This window comes from Leopardus geoffroyi, chromosome D2 (genome assembly GCF_018350155.1).
Source record: "Leopardus geoffroyi isolate Oge1 chromosome D2, O.geoffroyi_Oge1_pat1.0, whole genome shotgun sequence".
Classification (NCBI taxonomy): domain Eukaryota; kingdom Metazoa; phylum Chordata; class Mammalia; order Carnivora; family Felidae; genus Leopardus; species Leopardus geoffroyi.
In genome coordinates this window covers 39,963,782-39,981,759 of record NC_059334.1, presented here as the reverse complement: position 1 = coordinate 39,981,759, position 17,978 = coordinate 39,963,782, and the positions used below count along the sequence as shown (strand labels likewise).

Genomic DNA, 17,978 nt, shown 5'->3' with positions numbered 1-17,978 from the left:
CGTGACCCCTATAGCCACAGCCCCTTCTCTGTCCACTCCCACGCCCTGAGGCCCACATCCTCCTGCAGGCTCAGACCTGGGGACTTCCGGCGGGCTGCTTCCGCCCATCTTCGTTATAGGGGCAGACAGGGCAGGAGCTGGTGCGGAGGTGAGGCACCTGAGGCCCAGACCGGCAAGGGGACACAGCGGAAGGGCCCTTGAGTAGCCTCACTACTCAGAATGTGGCCATAGATGAGGGGCAGTGGGAGCCCGTCACAACCCAGACCTCCTGAATCAGAACCTACATTTCAGTGAGATCCCCAGGGGACAGGTGTGCAAATTTGTGTGCGACTTAAAACCTTTTCTATTGAGGTAAAATTCGCGCAACGTAAGTTTCAGATTTTTAACCTTGTTAAACTGTTCAAATTCAGCGGTTTCACACTGTTGTATACTCATTGCCGAACATTTTCATCACCCCCAAAAGAACCCTGTACCTACAAGCAGTCACTTCTTAAAAATTTTTCTTTTTATTATTATTTTTGAAAGAGAGAGAGAGAGAGAGAGAGAGAGTGCGAGTGGGGGAGGGGCAGAGAGAAAGAGGGAGACACAGAATCTGAAGCGGGATGGAGGCTCCGAGCTGTCAGCACAGAGCCCGATGCCGGGCTGGAACCTCCAGATCGTGACCTGAGCCGCAGTCGGAAGCTTAACCGACTGAGCCACCCAGGCGCTCCCAAGCAGTCACTTTCTATTCCCCTTCCTGCCATCCTTCAGAAACCACTAATATTTCTGTCTCCATGGACATTTTATATAAATGGAATCATACAATATGTGGCCTTTGTGTCAAACCTTTTTACCATTGACCATAATGCTTTCAAGTTTCATCTGTGTTGTAGCATCTATCAGTACTTTATTCTCGTATAGCTGAATGATACTATACCATTTTACATTCTCCCCAACAATGTGTATAGAAGGGTTTCGATTTTTCCACATCTTCACCGTGTATCTTTTTAAGTATAGCCATCGTATTAGGTATGAAGTGGTAACTCATTGTGGTTTTAGGTTGCATTTGCCTAATGGTGATGACCATCTTTTTTGTGTGTGTTTCTTGGCCATTTGTCTTTTTGGGGAAATATCTATTCACGTCCTTTGCTCATTTAAAAATTTTTGGCTTTTTGTTATTGAGTGGTAAGAGTTCTTTATGTATTGTGGATACTAGGCTTTTTCAGATATATGACTTACAAATATTTTCTCCCATTCTGTGGGTTTTTACCTTCTTGGGTGTCCCTTGAAATACAAAAGTTTTAATTTTGATGAAGTCCAATTTATCTATTTTTTTGTTGTTTTTGCTTTTGCTTTTGGTGTCAGCAAGAATCCATCGCCAAATCCAAGGTCATGGATATTTATTCCTGTTTTCTTCTAAGATTTTTATAGTGTTTGCCATTACATTTAGTTCTTTGATCTGTTTTGAATTACTTTTTGAATATGGTGTGAGGTTGGGATCCAACTTAATTCTTTTGCTTGTGGATATTCAGTTGCCCCTGCATTATTTGTTAAAGAGAATATTCCTTCCCTATCAAATGGTTCTGGCACCCTTGCCAAAAATCAATTAAACGTAGATGTTTAGGTTTCTGAATTCTATCCCATCTATAGGTCTATCTTTATGCTGGTATCACACTGTTTGAATTACTGTAGTTTCGAAGTAAGTTTTGAAATTATGAAGTGTGAGATCCCTGACTTTGTTGTTCTTTTCCAAGACTGTTTTGGTTATTTGGGGACTGGTCCTTTGCAATTTCACATACATTTTAGGATCAGCTTGTCCATGTCTGCAAAAAGGCTGCTGGAATTTTTATAGGGATTAGATTGAATCTGTAGATCAGTTTGCAGAGCATTTGCCTTGTCAATACTGAGTCTTCCAATCTGTGAGCACAGGGTGTTTTGTATTTTTGTGTTTTCAGTGTACAAGTCTTACACCAACAAATTTACCCTTACGTATTTTTTTGTTATTATTGTAAATGGAATCTTATTTTCAGATGGCTCACTGCTAGTATATAGAAACACAACTGATTTTTGTATTTTGATGATGTATCCTATATCCTGCAGCTTTGCTGAATTCGTTTATTAGCTCTAATAGTTTTTGTGTGGGTAGGATTTATAATTTCCTATATAAGATCATGTCATCTGTGAACAGAAACTTTTACTTCTTACTTCCAATTTGGATGCTTTTTCTTGCCTAATTGCCCCGACTGGAGCTTCCGGTACAATGTGGACTAGTGGTGGCAAGAGCAAACATCTTTGTCTCGTTTCTGATCTTAGGGGAAAGATTTTCTTCTTTCACCATTAAGTATGTCAGCTGTGGCTTTTCATAGATACTCTCTATCTCAGGTTGATAAATACTCCTTTTCTTACAATTTTGTTTGTAACCATCCAAAAGCGTTGGGTTTTTTCAAATGCTTTTTCTGCATCAGTTGGGGTGATCGTGCGGGTTTCATCCCCCTTTATCCTACTAACAATGTGTATTACATGGACTGATTTTTGTATATTGAATGGTTCTTGTATTCCTTTGATAAATCTCACCTGGCCATGGTGGCTAATCCTTTAAATACCCTGCTGGATTCAGCTTGCTGCTATTTCATTGAGGATTTTTGCACTTCCCTTGTGATCTCTTTGTCTGGCTTTGGTATCAGGGTAACATTGGTCTCATATGAGTCAGGAAATGTTCTATGTTTTGAAGAGTTTGAGCAGGATTGGTGTTACTTCTTTAAATGTTTGATTGAATTCACCAATAAAGTCTCCTGGTCCTGGCTTTTTCTTTGAGAGGTTTTTATTATTGATTTAATCTCTTCTTATAGGTCTATTCAGATTTTCTATTCTTGAGTCTCATTTTTCTAGGAATTATCCCATTTTATGTAGGTTATCTCATATGTTGACATGAAATTATTAACAGTATTTTTGTATAACTTTATAATCCATTAAAAATAAATAACATTTTATTTCTATAAGTTATCAGTAATGTCCCACTTTCATTTCTGATTTCAGTAACTGAGTCTCCTCTGTCAATCAGTCTACAAGTTTGTCAATTTTGTTGATCTTTCCAAAGAATTATTTTTTTGTTTCATTGATCCTATTGTTTATCTATTCTGTTTATTTGTGTTCTAATCTTTATTATTTCCTTCCTTCTGGTTGCTTTGCATTTAGCTTGTTCTTCTTTTTCTAATTCCTTAAAGTGAAAAGTTATTGACTGGAGATCCCTTTTTTCTTTTTTAACGTAGGCATTTGCAACTATATATTTCCTCTGAGCACTTTTTTTTTTTTTTTTTAAGGATGTTGTTTAATTTCCACACATTTTGTAAATTTTCCAGATTCCTTCCTGTTATTTATTTCTAATTTCATTCCACTGTGGTCATAGAAGATATTCTGTGTCGTTTCAATCTTTTAAAATTTGTTTAGGGGCACCTGGGGGGCTTTCGGTTGAGCATCTGACTTCGGCTCAGGTCCTGATCTCATGGCTCGTGGGTTCAAGTCCAGTGTCCCACTCTGTGCTGACAGCTGAGAGCCTGAAGCCTGCTTTGGATTCTGTGTCTCTCCCTCTTTCTACCCCTTCCCGCTCATGCTCTGTCTCTCGCTCTCTCAAAAATAAACAAAAAAAAATTTTTTTAAATTCATTTAGATTGTTTTGTGGTCTATGTGGAGAGTTTTCCATTTGCACTTAAGAATGTGTATTCTGTTGTTGGGTCTACTGTTCTATATATGTCTGTTATGTCTAGTTGGTCTACAGTGTCGTTCAAGTTTTCTGTTTCCTTGTTATCTCTTGTCTACTTGTTCTATCCACGAGGAAAGTGGGGTGTTGAAGTTTCTGACTCTTATTAACTATTTCTCCCTTCCATTCTGTCGGGTTTTGTTTCAAATTTTCTGGGACCGTGCAGTTAGGTGCATACATGTTTATAATTGTTCTCTCTTGATGGATTTAACCCATTTATCAGGATATAATGTCCTTTGTCTGCCAATCTGCTTTTTTGAGAGTTTATGCCATTTATATTTAAAGCAATTACTACTAAGTAAAGGCTTGTACCATTTTGCTATTTGTTTCCTATGTTATGTATATTTTGGCTCCTTAATTCCTCGATTATTGCCATATTTTGTCTGAGACAGTTTCAAGTGTACCATTTTGATTCCCTTCTCAGTTCTTTTACTATGTTTTAGTTATTTCCAGGGATTAAGTTAACATCTTAATTTGTAACAACCATTTTGAATTAACACCAAGTTTCAACAGTATATAAAAACTGCTCCTACATAGCTCCACCACCTTCCTTTATGTTGTTGTTGTCACAAATTACACCTTTATGCATTTTGTGCCCATCAACAGAGTTATATTTCTTGATTGGTGTCACTGTCTTTAAATCATGTAGGAAAAAAAAGAGCTACAAACCAAAAAACATATTAATAGTAATGTTTATGTTTACCTAAGTAGTCGCCTTTGCCAAGGTCTTTTGTTTCCCTCAAGTGGATTTGGGTTACTGCCTGCTGTCTTTCATCTCAGCTTGAAGGACTTTTAGTGTTTCTCATAGGGCAGGTCTACTAGAAGCAAACCATCTCTGTTTTTCTTTATCCAGGAACGTCTTAACGTCTCCTTCATCTTTAAAGAATATTTTGCCAGATATAGGATTCTGGGTTGACATTATTTTATCTTTCAACACACTGAATAGGTCATCCCACAACCTTCTGTCCTGCACAGCTTCTGACAAGAAGTCAGATGTTAATCGTACTGGTGATCTCTTGTATGTGACAAGTTGGGTTCTCTGTTGCTCTCAGGATTCCTTGTCTCTTGTGTCTAGTTACGTGTCTCGATGTGGATCATTTTGTGTATCTTGCTTATAGTACATCGAGCTTCTGAGATGTGTAGATTAACTTGTTCCATCAAATTTGGTCCGTTTTCAGCCACTCTTTCTGCAGATATTTCTGCTTTCTCTCTTCGCTGACTCCCATTACATGCATGTTGCTACACTTGATGGTGTCTCACAGGTCTCTTAGGTTCTGTTAATTTTTCTTCATTCTCTTTTCATTTTGCTCCTCAGACTGGGAAAGCTCAACTGGCTTATCTTGAAGTTTGTTGATGCTTTCTGCCTTCTCAAATTTCTTCTTAAACCCCTCTGAGTTTTTCACTTTTACTGTACTTTTCAACTCTAGACTTTCTACTTGGTTCTTTTTTTGTAGTAACAGAAATTTTCTCTCTCTTCTATTCTAATATAGATTTTATTTCTATTAGGAAATTACAAAAGGGAACCAAATAGAAGTTGGCATTTTTAAAGACAGTCGATTTAAAGTCTTTGTTTGGGAAGTCCAATTTCTGGGTTTTCCTGTTTCTATTCACAGATTTTCTTGGTTTCTGCGTACGGCTCATGCTTTCTTGTTTTGCATGCCTCATAATTTTTGTTGAAAATTGGGCATTTTGAACATTATAATGTAACAACTCTGGAAATCAGAGTCTTCCCCTTCCCCAAGATTTATCATTGTCGCTTGCTGTATTAGTTGTTTAGCGAGTTTTCTGAACTGATTTTTTAAAGTTTGTATTCTTTGTTAGGTGTCACTATTGAAGTCTCTGAATTCAGTGAGTTTAGTGGTCACTCGTGATTCGACACATTTCCTTAAACTCCTGGAACCAACTCCCCAACCTCCATCCCCAAATCTCCCAGTCTTTGCAGATGTGTTCTGCGTGTGTTGGGGCTTCTGACACTCGGCCAAGTGGTCTAGGACTCGACCTAAGCCTTTATTTCCTGCTTGTGCAGAGCCTTAAGATCAGCCAGAGGTGAGCACTGAGAGCCTTCTCGAGTCTTTGCTAGGCATGCCTTCAGCCCTGGGCATGTGCGTGCCCTTCCAGATTGCTAGGGACTCGTGGTGCTCTTGGAAACCGTTATCCCCCAAAGTATTTCATGCCCAGCATTTCTTCCCCAAACTCTTCAATTTGTCTCCTATTTGCCCCTACTGTTACCCCTTCCTCCAGGCATCAGTGGCTAATACACTTGCCTTCAAATGTCCCCCAGGGTTGCCGCCTCCCCCCCCCTCCCACCCACCTCCACCAAATTAGGTGAAATAAAAGCAAGTCATTTGAGCCGGTTGCTTTCAGGGAGCAACCAGACAGATCAAAATATCCATAGTTCTTGAGGACAACAAGATCCATTCTGTTCCCTCCAGTGCTAAGAACTTACAAGGACCGTGGGATATTGTTTCTGAGGCTGCTGCTGAGCTAGGGGGGTGTGGGGGATAGGGCCGGGGTAAGTGAACACGCAACAAAACCCTCTTAACGAAGCCTTTTTTTCTCAAGCATTTGGTTGCTGCAGACTTTCATTTAGTTTCCAGAGTTTGAATAAAGTTGATTCTGACTGTTCTCATCACCTTATTTGTTGCTTTTGTGGGGGAGGAACACTCCTAGAAAAATGGCCCCTACTCCACCATTTTTGCTGACTACATTGAAGTTTAAGAAACTCTGATCTAGTCTTTCATTTTACAAAGGCACAACAAAGGCCCAAAGCAGGGACACATGACTTTCCTAGGATCATAGAGCAAATCAGCGGCTGATCTGAGATCGGGACAAGATACTTGACTCCCAGAATGGTACTCTTTCTGCTTCAGGATGTCCAACTTTTACTGTTAGAAGGAACGAGGTTGAGAGTGGACACCCGTGTTGGGCCAAGGCTAGCTTTCCAAGGAATGGGGGCTGAGGGTGAGAGCCCCTTGTAAAGCTGAGGGCTTCAGTGATTGAATCTTTTATGGAGAGGGTCCCTGTAAGGGGCCAGGCAGAAGTCTGAGCAACATGGCCAGAGAGAGCTTTCAGGTTTGATGGGGTGAAAATTTAAGCTGTTATCTGCCCGGTGAAGACATTGGTGATGACTTAGCTTGATTTCTTGTTTCCAGGTCTGACTCCACTTCCATCAGCCAGGGCAGGGAGGAACCGGCAGCAGAAATAAGGGGCCAAGTCCTAAGCTAGAGCTGTAACCCTTTGCCAAAGCAAGAGGAAGGACACAGCACGGTCACCCAGCGGTCACCGCCCGTGGGCATCTGTAGAGGGCCAACCTGCAGATCCCTCTTGCCCCATCTTCCATCACCTGACTGAACTCCAAACACAGCCTTTCTCGAGCTCACCTGCCCTGTGTGTGACCCAACACCGCCAGGCTCAGAAGTTCTGTCTCAGCTCAGGAGCGTTTAGATCAGCATCAGAATGACAAGGCAAGCAGGAGGCAGGAGCGGTTTCTTGGCCCCCAGGCCTGCTCAGATCTGTGAGGTTGGGGCCCAGGGACCTGCATTTTGACAAGCGCCTCAGATAATCCTCATACGCGCTGGGGTTTGAGAACCACCACTTTAGGACCATTTCTCCACCCGCAAAGTAAGCACCTTTATTCAGCCTAATATACAGCAGGGAGGATTTCTTCAATTGTGCACCCAAAACAAGTGACCCCCTTGCCTCGCCCTCGCCATGCTCCTGCCCCCAACCGTGTTCCTTCCGATGCCCCACAGCTGCAGAGAATTCACTCAGGGCTGAAATTCACCGGGTATCTCACCCTCTGGTAGCTCTTCTGGAAGTGACATTAGATGCGTGGCAATGAACTGGCCTCGACCACCATTTCCAGGGGGCAGAAAAAGACCCAGGGTAGCCCTCTCCCAGAAAGATGGCCTGTAAGGTTGAATGTCTCCCTCCCCATCTTCTTTGTCCTGGGCGTAATCAACGCAGTTAATAACCTCCTGTCGACCTTGGAAGGCAGTAAATGCCTTTGCCCCTGAAGCGAGCTCACCGAGGAGGTCATGCAGCCCTCCAGCCCATACTTATGATGGGTTGGGTTCCACGGGCGTGACCAAGAGGGCAGCCTGAGGGACAGGAAGGTAGAGAGAAACCAAGACCAGGATGAAGGCAGGTGGTCCCCAAGTGTGTGGACCAGGGGTCTCAAACTCCGACACCTACAGGGGCCAAACAGGTAACATGCAGTGGGGTGTGGTGGGGCTGGTGGCAAAACAGACAGCGCTGTGCTCCAAGGGGGCAGCTGCGACCTGGCTCCAGCAGCTCCTGGTCTGCAGGGTTGCCAGAGCTGGGTTTTTCGAGGGAAGCCAGCATTGTGTATTTTTACAAAACTTAAAACCTCTCAATACCTCAATGTTGGCAATAAATTCGAATGTCTGAAAAGACGCTTTGGGGACCAAAGTAAATGCGTGTAGAGTCAGGTACTGCCCGCTGGGCACCAGGCTACAACCTTTGGTACAGACAACAGGGCAAAGTAATGTCACGGGACACTTACCGTCACCTTGGAGGGGGCTGGATACAGGCCCTGGCAGGGCTCAGGAGGCCGCCGGGGTCAGCCTGAGTTCACAGTCGTGTCGGGCCAATCAGTCCATCCCACCAGGCAGGGCCCCCCTGGCACCGGAGGGCAAGGGGCCTGCCCTAGGGGGGCAGCACCTGCACCAGGCATGCTGGGCCTTGTTCAAGAGGCCACGGGCATGGAAACAGGGGGAAAGGAGTGAAGAGCAGGGCCTAAAATCAATATTCCAGGGCCCACAGGGACTTCTCTGGCTGGGGAGTGGGTGTAGGGGGAACAGGCTGGGATCTAGCTCAAGGCTGCCCCATGCCCCTTGGGCCGTCCTCTCCTCTCTTCTATGTCCAGGGGAGACTGAGGGGTCGGGTGGTATTCCCAGGCAGACGTCTACTCCAGGGGCAAGGCCTCCCTGGACCCTGCCAGGGCCCAGCTGGCTTGATCTCCCACCTCAGTCCCTGAATTCTCTCCTTTCTAAATTCCAACAGAGGTCAGAAAGGGAGTGAGTGGAGACCCCTGGCAAGGCAAGCTCCAGGCTTCTGGAGAGAACAATGATGTCTAGAAACTGTGACCCTTCTAGACTCACCCTCTGACACTACTGACCAAGGGGCCAAAGGCCCACCAGGACCACAGCCACGAGCACCTCGCAGACCGAAGGGTCCCTGAAGGGAGGCGCCAGTCTTGCGCCTCTCTGTGTGGTCCCCACCCTCCTCTCCGGCGCCTGGCCGTGAGGACTGCCCCAGGAGTCCCACACACACCCTCTTGCCCGTGCTTCGTCCTCAGGACCCGGATGAAGGACCACACTCTTCTACCTTGTCCTCAGTGCACGACACCACACCCGTATCTGACCAAACTCCACACATCACTTCAGCAGCTGGGTCCTGAGCACGGATGTCGGGAACCTCCCTTCTCGTTCCTTACAAGCCGGGGCTCCGTAAATTACCCACGCTCAGGATTTCCTGAGCATGTTTCTACTTAAAGTCATATACACTTGCACTGGCTATTAAGGCCGAAACCCAGAGCTGCAGGCAGAATCGGGAGGCAGGAGAAAACAAGCTGGCACCAGGGAAAACATTTCCAAAATGTTCCAGAGCTGGCTGACTTTAATTTAGAAAGTTTTTGGCTATTGACATCCAGGTTTAAGGCACATTCACGTAATTTACATGAAGCCCTGTCACTGGCAGGGAGCTGGCCGTGTCCTCATGGCTTCGCACAGAAGAAGGAACAGATGAGTTTCTGGCCTTTTTCTTCTTCTTCTTCTTTTTTTTTTTTTTTTTTTTCCTTTTCTAAGAAAACTCTAAGGAGTGGGTTTGGCAATGACAAAGCTGATGACACATTCTCACCAGATGCAAAGATTACTGCCAAAGGTCTTCCCTTTTACTCCTTACCGAGGACACGGTGCTCCCCAGCCAGCCTCTCTGACCCGAAACGTGCACGCAGCACAGACCTGTATGCATCTGTCTGGCAGGGACTATTATAAAAAAAGATGCCTCCAAATAAAAATGAAAAATTACAGGACTAATATGAAGCCAAGAGTCTCAGCCACAAGCAAAAGGGGATGACTGCATGAGTCGAGAAATAAAACACGTACTTCAGCAGCAAGCGGCTGTGAGGGCTGGGGAGGGGAAGGCACCCTGAGGGAGGGAGGGACCCAGGTCCTTCAGCTCGAGCATGATATACGGAGCAGGAGAGGTGGCGGAGGATGGGCCAAGGCTCTACGGACGGACGGGTGGCACTGGGGCACCTGGGGGGCTACTCTGTGGATTTGTTAGAAACAGATGGACATTCTCTTGACCTTTTCCTGGCATCGCTGTTGCCCGCAGGCGGACAGAAGGGAGCCACCAGTCACAGCTCAGTCGTTGCCGCCACAGATCTTCAGCAGAATCTTCTGGTAATCCCCTGAAGTGTCTCCCTGATCACAGAAACAAGGAAAACATCAGCTGAGGGAGCTGTGGCCCAGTTTCGGCCTCCTATCTTCTGATTTTCTTCTGCCCTGAGCGCTTTTACAGAGAGGCAGGCCCCATGGGGGAAATTCCCCATCACGTGGGTCCTGCGGCAGGAGAGGCTCACTCGTACTCTGCGTCACTGTCGACCCAAACCCAGTGTGGTGCGGTTCGGCTTCCCCAAACCCCCGCTGAAAAAAACAGAGCTGCACTCACCCCAGTGATCAAAGTCGTAATTTGAAAAATAAATACACAAAAATTATAAAAAGCTCCCTCCAAGCCCCTAACTCTGAGCTAACTTGTGGTGGTCTCTCCCTAGTGCAGTGTCATCATGCTAAATTGAGACTGCCCCTGATGCGGCACTAACTGTGCTCTGGAAGAGTAATCTCCTGTGGCAGGAGCGTCCGCTGCTGTTATTCGGGCATCCCAGCTCAGGGGCGCCTGGGTGGCTTAGTCGGTTAAGCGTCCAACAACTCAGGTTATGATCTCACGGTTATAAGCTCAGGTTATGATCTCACGGTTCGTGAGCTCGAGCCCCACATCAGGTTCTCTGCTGTCAGCTCAGAACCCACTCTGGATCCTCTGTCCCCCGCTCTATCTACCCTCCCTCACTCGCATGTGTGCACTCTCTCTCCCTCTCTCAAAAATAAATATTAAAGAAAGAAATTAAGAAAATATGCAGAACACAGTTAGCTAACTTCCTTTTTTTTTTTTTTTAAAAAGAGTTTTATTGATTTATTTTAAATAATTTTATTTGTTTTAAACTAATTTATTTTTTAAGTAAGTTCTATGCCCCAGATGGGGCTTGAACTCACGACCCTAAGATCAAGAGTCGCATGCTCTACTGACTGAGCCAGCCAGGTGCCCTTCACTTAGCTAACTTCTCATCATTTCCTTCTACCGTTTCTTTCCTCAGGGGTGAGGCCTATGGCGTCTTCCAGTAGCCCACGGGCACACAAGACCCACTCTGTGAATAATTACTAATCCTCTGCTATCAACATCATCATTTTTATAGCCAGGAAATGGAGATTAGCTGTTCTCCGCGACAGGCTCAACATCAAATGTGAGGGAGTGTGAAATCAGAACCTGGTTGTGGTGACTTTGCTTTCAAGGCTCATGTGAGTTCAGAATTTAATGGTCAGACCGCCGCCCCCCCCCCCCCCCGCCCCACCCCTTGCCACCAACAGGAATGCATTTTGTCAGACCAGCCCTGGAACACGGTGATAAGAGTAGCTAGCGTTTCTTAGACATGTCACATGTCATGACATGCTTTATAGGGGCTGTCTCAATCAAGGCTCCCCGAACTCCTGGGGGGAACTATAATTATCCCCATCTTGGGGATGATGGAACTGGGGTTCAAGGAGGGTGAGGAACCTGCTTGAGGTCACACAGTTAGCAAGTGGAAGAGCTGGGCTGGACTCCAGTCTGACGAGGAACCGCGTTCCTGCCCCAGGGCAAGGGGCACCCTCGGGACCGGGACCCTCATGGATAAAGGACGGCTGAGTGAATGGCTGTGACCCCGGGGCCCTGTTCTCAAGTGCCTTCTTATGCTGCCCCTGCCATGAGGCTGGGTGAAGGAAGTACTTGTCAGTGGGCTGAGCTCCAGGGAGCCTCGGGATGGGAGTCCTCACTGACGGGTCAGGGTCACAGGGTGACCAAGTACCCAGGTGGGGAGGCCCTGTGTTTTCTCACACACCGGTGTTTGAGCTCCCCCTCTTTCCACTTACTGAGCAGCAGGTGTGCTGGAGGCTGGGGAGATAGGGACGGGGCGCCACGCAAGGTCAAGGCCCAGCCTGCCTTGGGAGCTTACAACAGTCTGGGGGCAACCGGACAAAGAAGCAGAAGCTGAAGAGGGCCAAGTACGCAGCCCACAGGCAAGATGCCCATGCAGGGCAGAGGCCAGAGTGCTGAGCAGGGAGGTATAGGAATGATGCGGGTGACCAGGGAGGTCCACAAGCATCCATCCCCCGGAGGGCCCTTACCGCAATGTCGTGGTACAGCGACTTGCCGTACAGCCGCTTATACTCCATTCTGATGTCCAGGAGGTCGATCTCACTGCGAGACACCATGATGCGAATCAGGGTCCGGTCCTTCGTCCCCGCTCCCTGGAAAGAGTCCACCAAGGGCGTGAGCAGTGGGCATCCTTACTGTCCCACGCTCCTGCTGTGGGCCCTCTGTCCTCTTAGCTGAGGGGTGGCTCTCCTCGGGCCCCAGTCATGGGAGGGGCTGAAACTCCCCCACCCAGACCCCTGCATGTGGGAGGCACATACCCTCATGGCCTTGTTGAGCCTTTCAGCAAAGAAGGCTGGGGTATTCTTGAGACATTTCACTAGAAGAGAGAAACAGCATAACTCAATCTGCAGAAAACTCTCAGTCCGAGGGGCCTCAGAGAGAGCGAGTGTCCTTCCAGGAGGCCGCACGTGATGCCCGTCACTGCATCCACCTTCCTCTCCCCATTTCTCCTCCAGGCTCAATTATCTGTGATCTTGGCTCTGGCTCTTTGGGATAGAATCACGCAGGGCCTAGAAACCAACCTCGGCCTCCTTCCTGGCAACCCATGTGGTGAAAGGAGCCATGTGGGGAAGAAGCATGGCTGGTGATGGGGAACCGTGTTCCTGCTCCAGTGCGAGGGGCAGCCTTGGGACTGGGACCCTCACGGAGAAAGGACGGCTGAGTGGAATGACTGTCTCCTTAGAGACCTCAGGCCACGATCCTTACATCAGAGAGGACACGCCAGGAAACGAGGAGCCAAAGATGGGCAGACTGCTACGTCCCCACAGGGTACAGGGAGGTCACGAGGGCTATGCAGCCGGGGCCCAAGCCCTGACGGTGGGCAGAAGCGAGCCCACCCGGCCCTGTCCTGAAGGGCACGGCCCCGCACTGTTCCGGGAGCTAAGCCAGCTTTCCTTAGCAAGGGCCTGTTTTGCTGTTGCAAGTAAAAATCTTTCCACGTGTTTCCATCACCGACATCTGACAACTGCCTGCAGGGATGTATTTTTAGAGGGAACTTGGCAGGATGTGAGTCATCTTCCTCCGGGAGAGGAGCTGGCTGCCCTCCCGCGAGTGCCCGCGCACCACGGCTCCCTTCCCCGGAGCTGCGCCCGAGACACAAACAAGACACCTCGGGGGCAGCGGGAGGGGCGGTGCGGCAGTGAGCGGGGAGCGGTCTCGGTTCCCACCAAGGAGGCCCAGGATTCAGCATCTTGGATCACGTGGTTCGCTAGCTACCCCTCAAGCAGAGAGCGGTGAGCACCCTGAAACCGACAGCGCCGGCGACCCCAAGACACCGACCCACGGCCAGCATGCCCTGCTCCAGGTCCCCGGACATCTCCCGGCAGATGCTCTTCTCGATGTCTCGACCCGTCATCCGCTGATACTCGTTGAAAACTAGCGGAAAGAGAGGGAACAAGTTACGGACTGAATTCTGTCCCCCGAAATCCACATGGTGGAGTCCTAACCGCCGGTGCGCCTCAGAACGTAACTGTATTTGCAACGCAGACTTTAGAGAGGTGATTGAGTTAAATGAGGCCCTTACCGGGGCGCCTGGGTGGCTCAGTCAGTTAAGCGTCCGACTTCGGCTCAGGTCACGATCTCTCAGTTCAAGGGTTTAAGCCCCGCGTCAGGCTCTGTGCTGACAGCTCGGAGCCTGGAGCCTGCTTCGGATTCTGTGTCTCCCTCTCTTTCTGCCCCTCCCCAGCTTGCACTCTGTCAAGAGTGCACTCTCTCTCTCTCTCAAAAATAAATAAACATTAAAACAGAATTAAAAAAAAAAAAATGAGGCCCTTAGTGTGGGCCCTAATCTGATCTGACTGGTGTCCTTATAAGAAGAGATTTGGACACACGAGGAAACACCAGGGACGTCCACACAGAGAAAAGATCGTTTTAGAACACTCCAAGAAGCTGGCCATCTGCAAGCCAAGGAGAGGCCTCCGAGGCTGACACCTTGATCTTGGACTTCCAGCCTCCAGAACGGTGGGAAAGTAACTACCTGTTGTTTAAGTCACTCGGTCTGTGGTAGTTTGTTGTGGCATCTGGATCAAACTGACACAGGACACACGGTAAGGAGGCCACCCCACCTCGCCAGAGGCCACCTTCTCCCCTCTGCCTGCAGCACCCCACGTGGCCCCACTGACCGTGCCCACCCAGCTCTCGAGTTGGGCAGGGTCTTCACCCCATGAGACGTGTGCCCCCAACTCCCGCCTGCTCATGTGATCCCCTCACCAGACTGCTTTCCCAATCACACTTTACTACCTCACCCAGGACCCCTCCACACACACCAGCAGAATGTTTGCTCTCTTCCCAAATCCTTTCCCGTCTCCAGGCGGACTATATGTGCTAACTCCTATCTGGCCCACACAGCCTGCGCTAGGACAGGCCAAGAACCCACGGGAACAGGACCCTAGGTTCCTAGAGAGGCAGATGGCACAGTAGCGACTTAAGTCCTAACTCTGGCTCTGCCCCCAGAGATTAATCCTCGCTTCCCCTGCCCGGGTCTCCCTTTCTATCACTGCTCCCTAACCTTTGGGCATTTGCCCCTCTGTGTCGTGAATTCTGCTGTACCTGTATTGGTCTTCGTTACTTCCTATTTTCTTCAGATCAGCTCCTCTTTTTCCCCTAAGTAATAATATTTTTGAAACCACGCGTTTGAGGTACTACTTAATGTATTCTATACGCATTGAAATAAATAAAGACCAAGATGGAAATCTGTTCCCTCATGCTCCGTGACAGCGTAGTGGAGGGATTAAGAAGTGCTCTGGAGCCAGGGCCCAAGTTCAGACCTGAGCTCTGCCACGTGACCGGCTGGGTGGCCTAACTTCCCACCGGCCCCGCACCGCCCCGTGGCTTCTCCCCCATCTGGACCAAGGGGAGAACATCAGCACCTGCTGAATGCAGTACAGCCTAGGGCACGTACGGAACGGGTGCCTGCGTTTTCACTCGGGCTCCCACCGTGCCGCTGAGTGTGGCTGTCATTCCCAGTCCTCACCGCCTCACATACTAGCCTTTCCGACACAGCTGGCCTCCAGGACTCCCCTCCCCTGGGTGTTCCTTCACAGCCAGCTGTGATGGCCATGGCCCTGTCCTCCGCTGGTTTCTCTCCAGATCCCCTCCAGAGGGAACCTCTTGCGGTCCCAAAGCCTCAAGCACCGATGACCCACTCAGAGCTCCCAAGCTTCCATCTGGAGTGTAGGCGTCTCCTGACCTCCAGAACCCTAAACCCAGTGGTCCACCTGGAATCTCTGGACAGAGGCTCCCGACTTCTTTCCCTCCTAAAGCCTGTTCCACCCACAGCTTCCCGATCTCGGGGGAGAGGCAGGCACTCCGCTCCTCCTCCAGCCACCCTCCATGCTTTGCTTCTCTCACACCCCACATCCAAGTGTCAGCAAACAGGGCCAGAATCTGCCCCTCCCCGCCCCTGCCACCCAGTCCGGGCCGCCAGCCTCCCGGCTGCTTTCCTGCTCTGCCACTGAACCCTCCGCCCTTGACGACACAACAGCCAGTGAACACGCAAAATCTAAGTTAAATCACCTCCCTCCTCCACTCTGAGCCCTCCAGGCCCTCTGGCTTTACTCAGGATGAAAACCCAAGTCCGTGCAGTTGTCCCCAGGGCTGTCCACCACTCTGATCTCGTCTCCTCTGGCTCTCACTCATGCCACCTGCCCCAGCCTCGATGACCCCCTTTGCTGGGAGCCCCCCTGCTCAGGGCCTCTGCACCTGCAACTCTGTCATGTTTTCATTTTTTAAACAAGTTTTATTATTTTGAGAGAGAGAGAGAGAGAGAGATGGCACAAGTGGGGAAGAGGCAGAGAGACAGAAAGGATTTCAAGTAGGCTTCACAATGTCAGCGCAGAGCCTGATGTGGGGCTTGAACCCATCAACTGAACCGTGAGATCATGACCTGAGCCGAAACCAAGAGTCATTCGCTCAACTGACTGAGCCACCCAGGCGCCCTTACTCTGTCATGCTTTTAACTCCAATGTCATTACCTCAGCAAGGACCACCCCAAGCACCATCCCTGAACCCTGTACCATTTTCTATCCCCGTTTCCAACTTTATTGTTCATTTCTAAAGGATTTGGCCATCTGGCACAGACTTTATTTCATTTTTGTTTACTGCCAGAATGCGAGCCTCAGGACAGCAAAGATTCCATGGTGCTGTTCCCTACTGCTTCCCCACACCTCCTCCTTGACCTGGCACATGGCAGGAGCTTGGCTTATAAGTGCTGAGTGAAGGAGTAAATAAATGTTACTTTTGTACAATGTACGATTGTTCTGCTTATGTTTTTATGCAGGTGCTGGATAACTTGGAACAGGTGCTCTTGAGGGCTGTCTGAATTCTAATTTCCACGTTCTGGTGTAGAAAGACACCAGCCCACAGGAGGCTGCCATTCCTCTCACCTCTTCCTTTGCTTTCCTCCAGAACCACATGCACGCAGAAACTCGGGAAACCCACCAATAAGATCTTTTAAATCACCACCAGGGGGCTCCTTTAAGGTGGAGTAAAGCTCCACGCAGAGTAGGATTGCCCAGTGTTCCTGCAAGCTGTCTCCCCATCATATCTTGTCTGCTCTTATCTATCTGGCCCCAGGGAGGCCTGGGACTGCCTTACCTGCCACCAGGTGGGCCCGGCTCCGGGAGCACAGAATTGCGTTGAACTTGGATTCATCTGTCCCCAGGCGGTTCTCCCCAGCTGCATACAGCTCCTAGACAGATGGGAAAATGGCCAGGCAACGCAGGCCTCACCCCAGAGACCAGGCCCAGGCCACCTAGGATGGCCCTGCAGGCCCAGAGGGGAAAGAAATGGGAGCACACCCTGGCTGTGCTCCCTTCACCGTGTGGAACTAGCCAGCATTCACACATCCTCTGGCTGGCAACACAGAGGATTCTGAGGCAGGGTAGTGGGAGGGGCGGGGCACAGGGATGGGACACCCTGGACCAGGAGAACCGAGGCCGACTGGGGCCAGGACAGGCAAGGAACAGCTTTAACCCAAGCAAGGGAGTAGCAGCACAGGGGCAAAACAGAATGAGGGCCGGGCTACCAACTTGCCGCGGGACTCTAGGCAGGCCACCGGCAGGCTCAGAGCCTCACTTCCTCATCTTTAAAATGTGAAGGTCAGATTAGATCCAGGGTCACAAACTTGAAAGCCCAAAGGGGTCAGCTGGGTAATTGAAATGAAAGAAACGGGCCAGTTGTCAGGCCAGGGGGTGGCGGGGACTGAGGCCAACCATGGGGAGGGGCGATCGCTTCTCAGCACCTGCTGTGCACTTTAATAGAGAAGCTAGGCTCAGAGCCGCCAGAAATCCAGATTTCTATGTAAAATTTCCCAGTCTTTATAAGCAGTTTCCCTTTCTATAAGGGGGAACACACAAAACAATAAATATTATGACAACTGATAGACTCCAACCGTGGATGTGGGATTTCATGTGATAGGTGTAGGTGCTTTCCCTGCGTTTCACTGTGGGTACCATGATGTTTGCAAACGGGCAGAATTTGCACTTGCCTGTTAAATCCTTGAAAGTTTGAGCCCAAAATATTTGCCAACTTGCAACCCCAGTACCAGGTGCCCTCTAGACCCCAGGTAGTGGCTCTTGGACCTAAAGGCACCGAGAGCCAGGAGAGGAGGGCAGCCACCAGGGGCCTGGAGATCCCATGGGTCATGGTGAGGTGGGAGCAGGTCTACAACTAAGAAGACAGAAAAGCAGGCACAAAACCAAGAAACTGAGGCAACTTCTGCCTCAGCTAGGGAATGGACTATCTAGGAAAG

General features: G+C 48.9%; 1 protein-coding gene across 3 annotated transcripts in view; it reads right to left on the bottom strand.

Annotated features, from left to right (window-relative positions):
• Nucleotides 1-9,343: 9,343 nt before the first annotated feature.
• Nucleotides 9,344-17,978, bottom strand: part of ANXA11 (annexin A11) — a 45,178-nt gene continuing 36,543 nt past the window's right edge. For all 3 annotated transcript variants that reach the window (XM_045437824.1, XM_045437823.1, XM_045437825.1), the window contains 5 exons: nt 16,823-16,916; nt 13,508-13,603; nt 12,487-12,545; nt 12,199-12,321; nt 9,344-10,185 (listed from right to left, as the gene is read on the bottom strand). In XM_045437824.1, the coding sequence (XP_045293780.1) occupies nt 10,126-10,185; nt 12,199-12,321; nt 12,487-12,545; nt 13,508-13,603; nt 16,823-16,916 (432 nt within the window). In that variant the 3' untranslated portion in view covers nt 9,344-10,125. The remainder of the gene's footprint in view (nt 10,186-12,198; nt 12,322-12,486; nt 12,546-13,507; nt 13,604-16,822; nt 16,917-17,978) is intronic.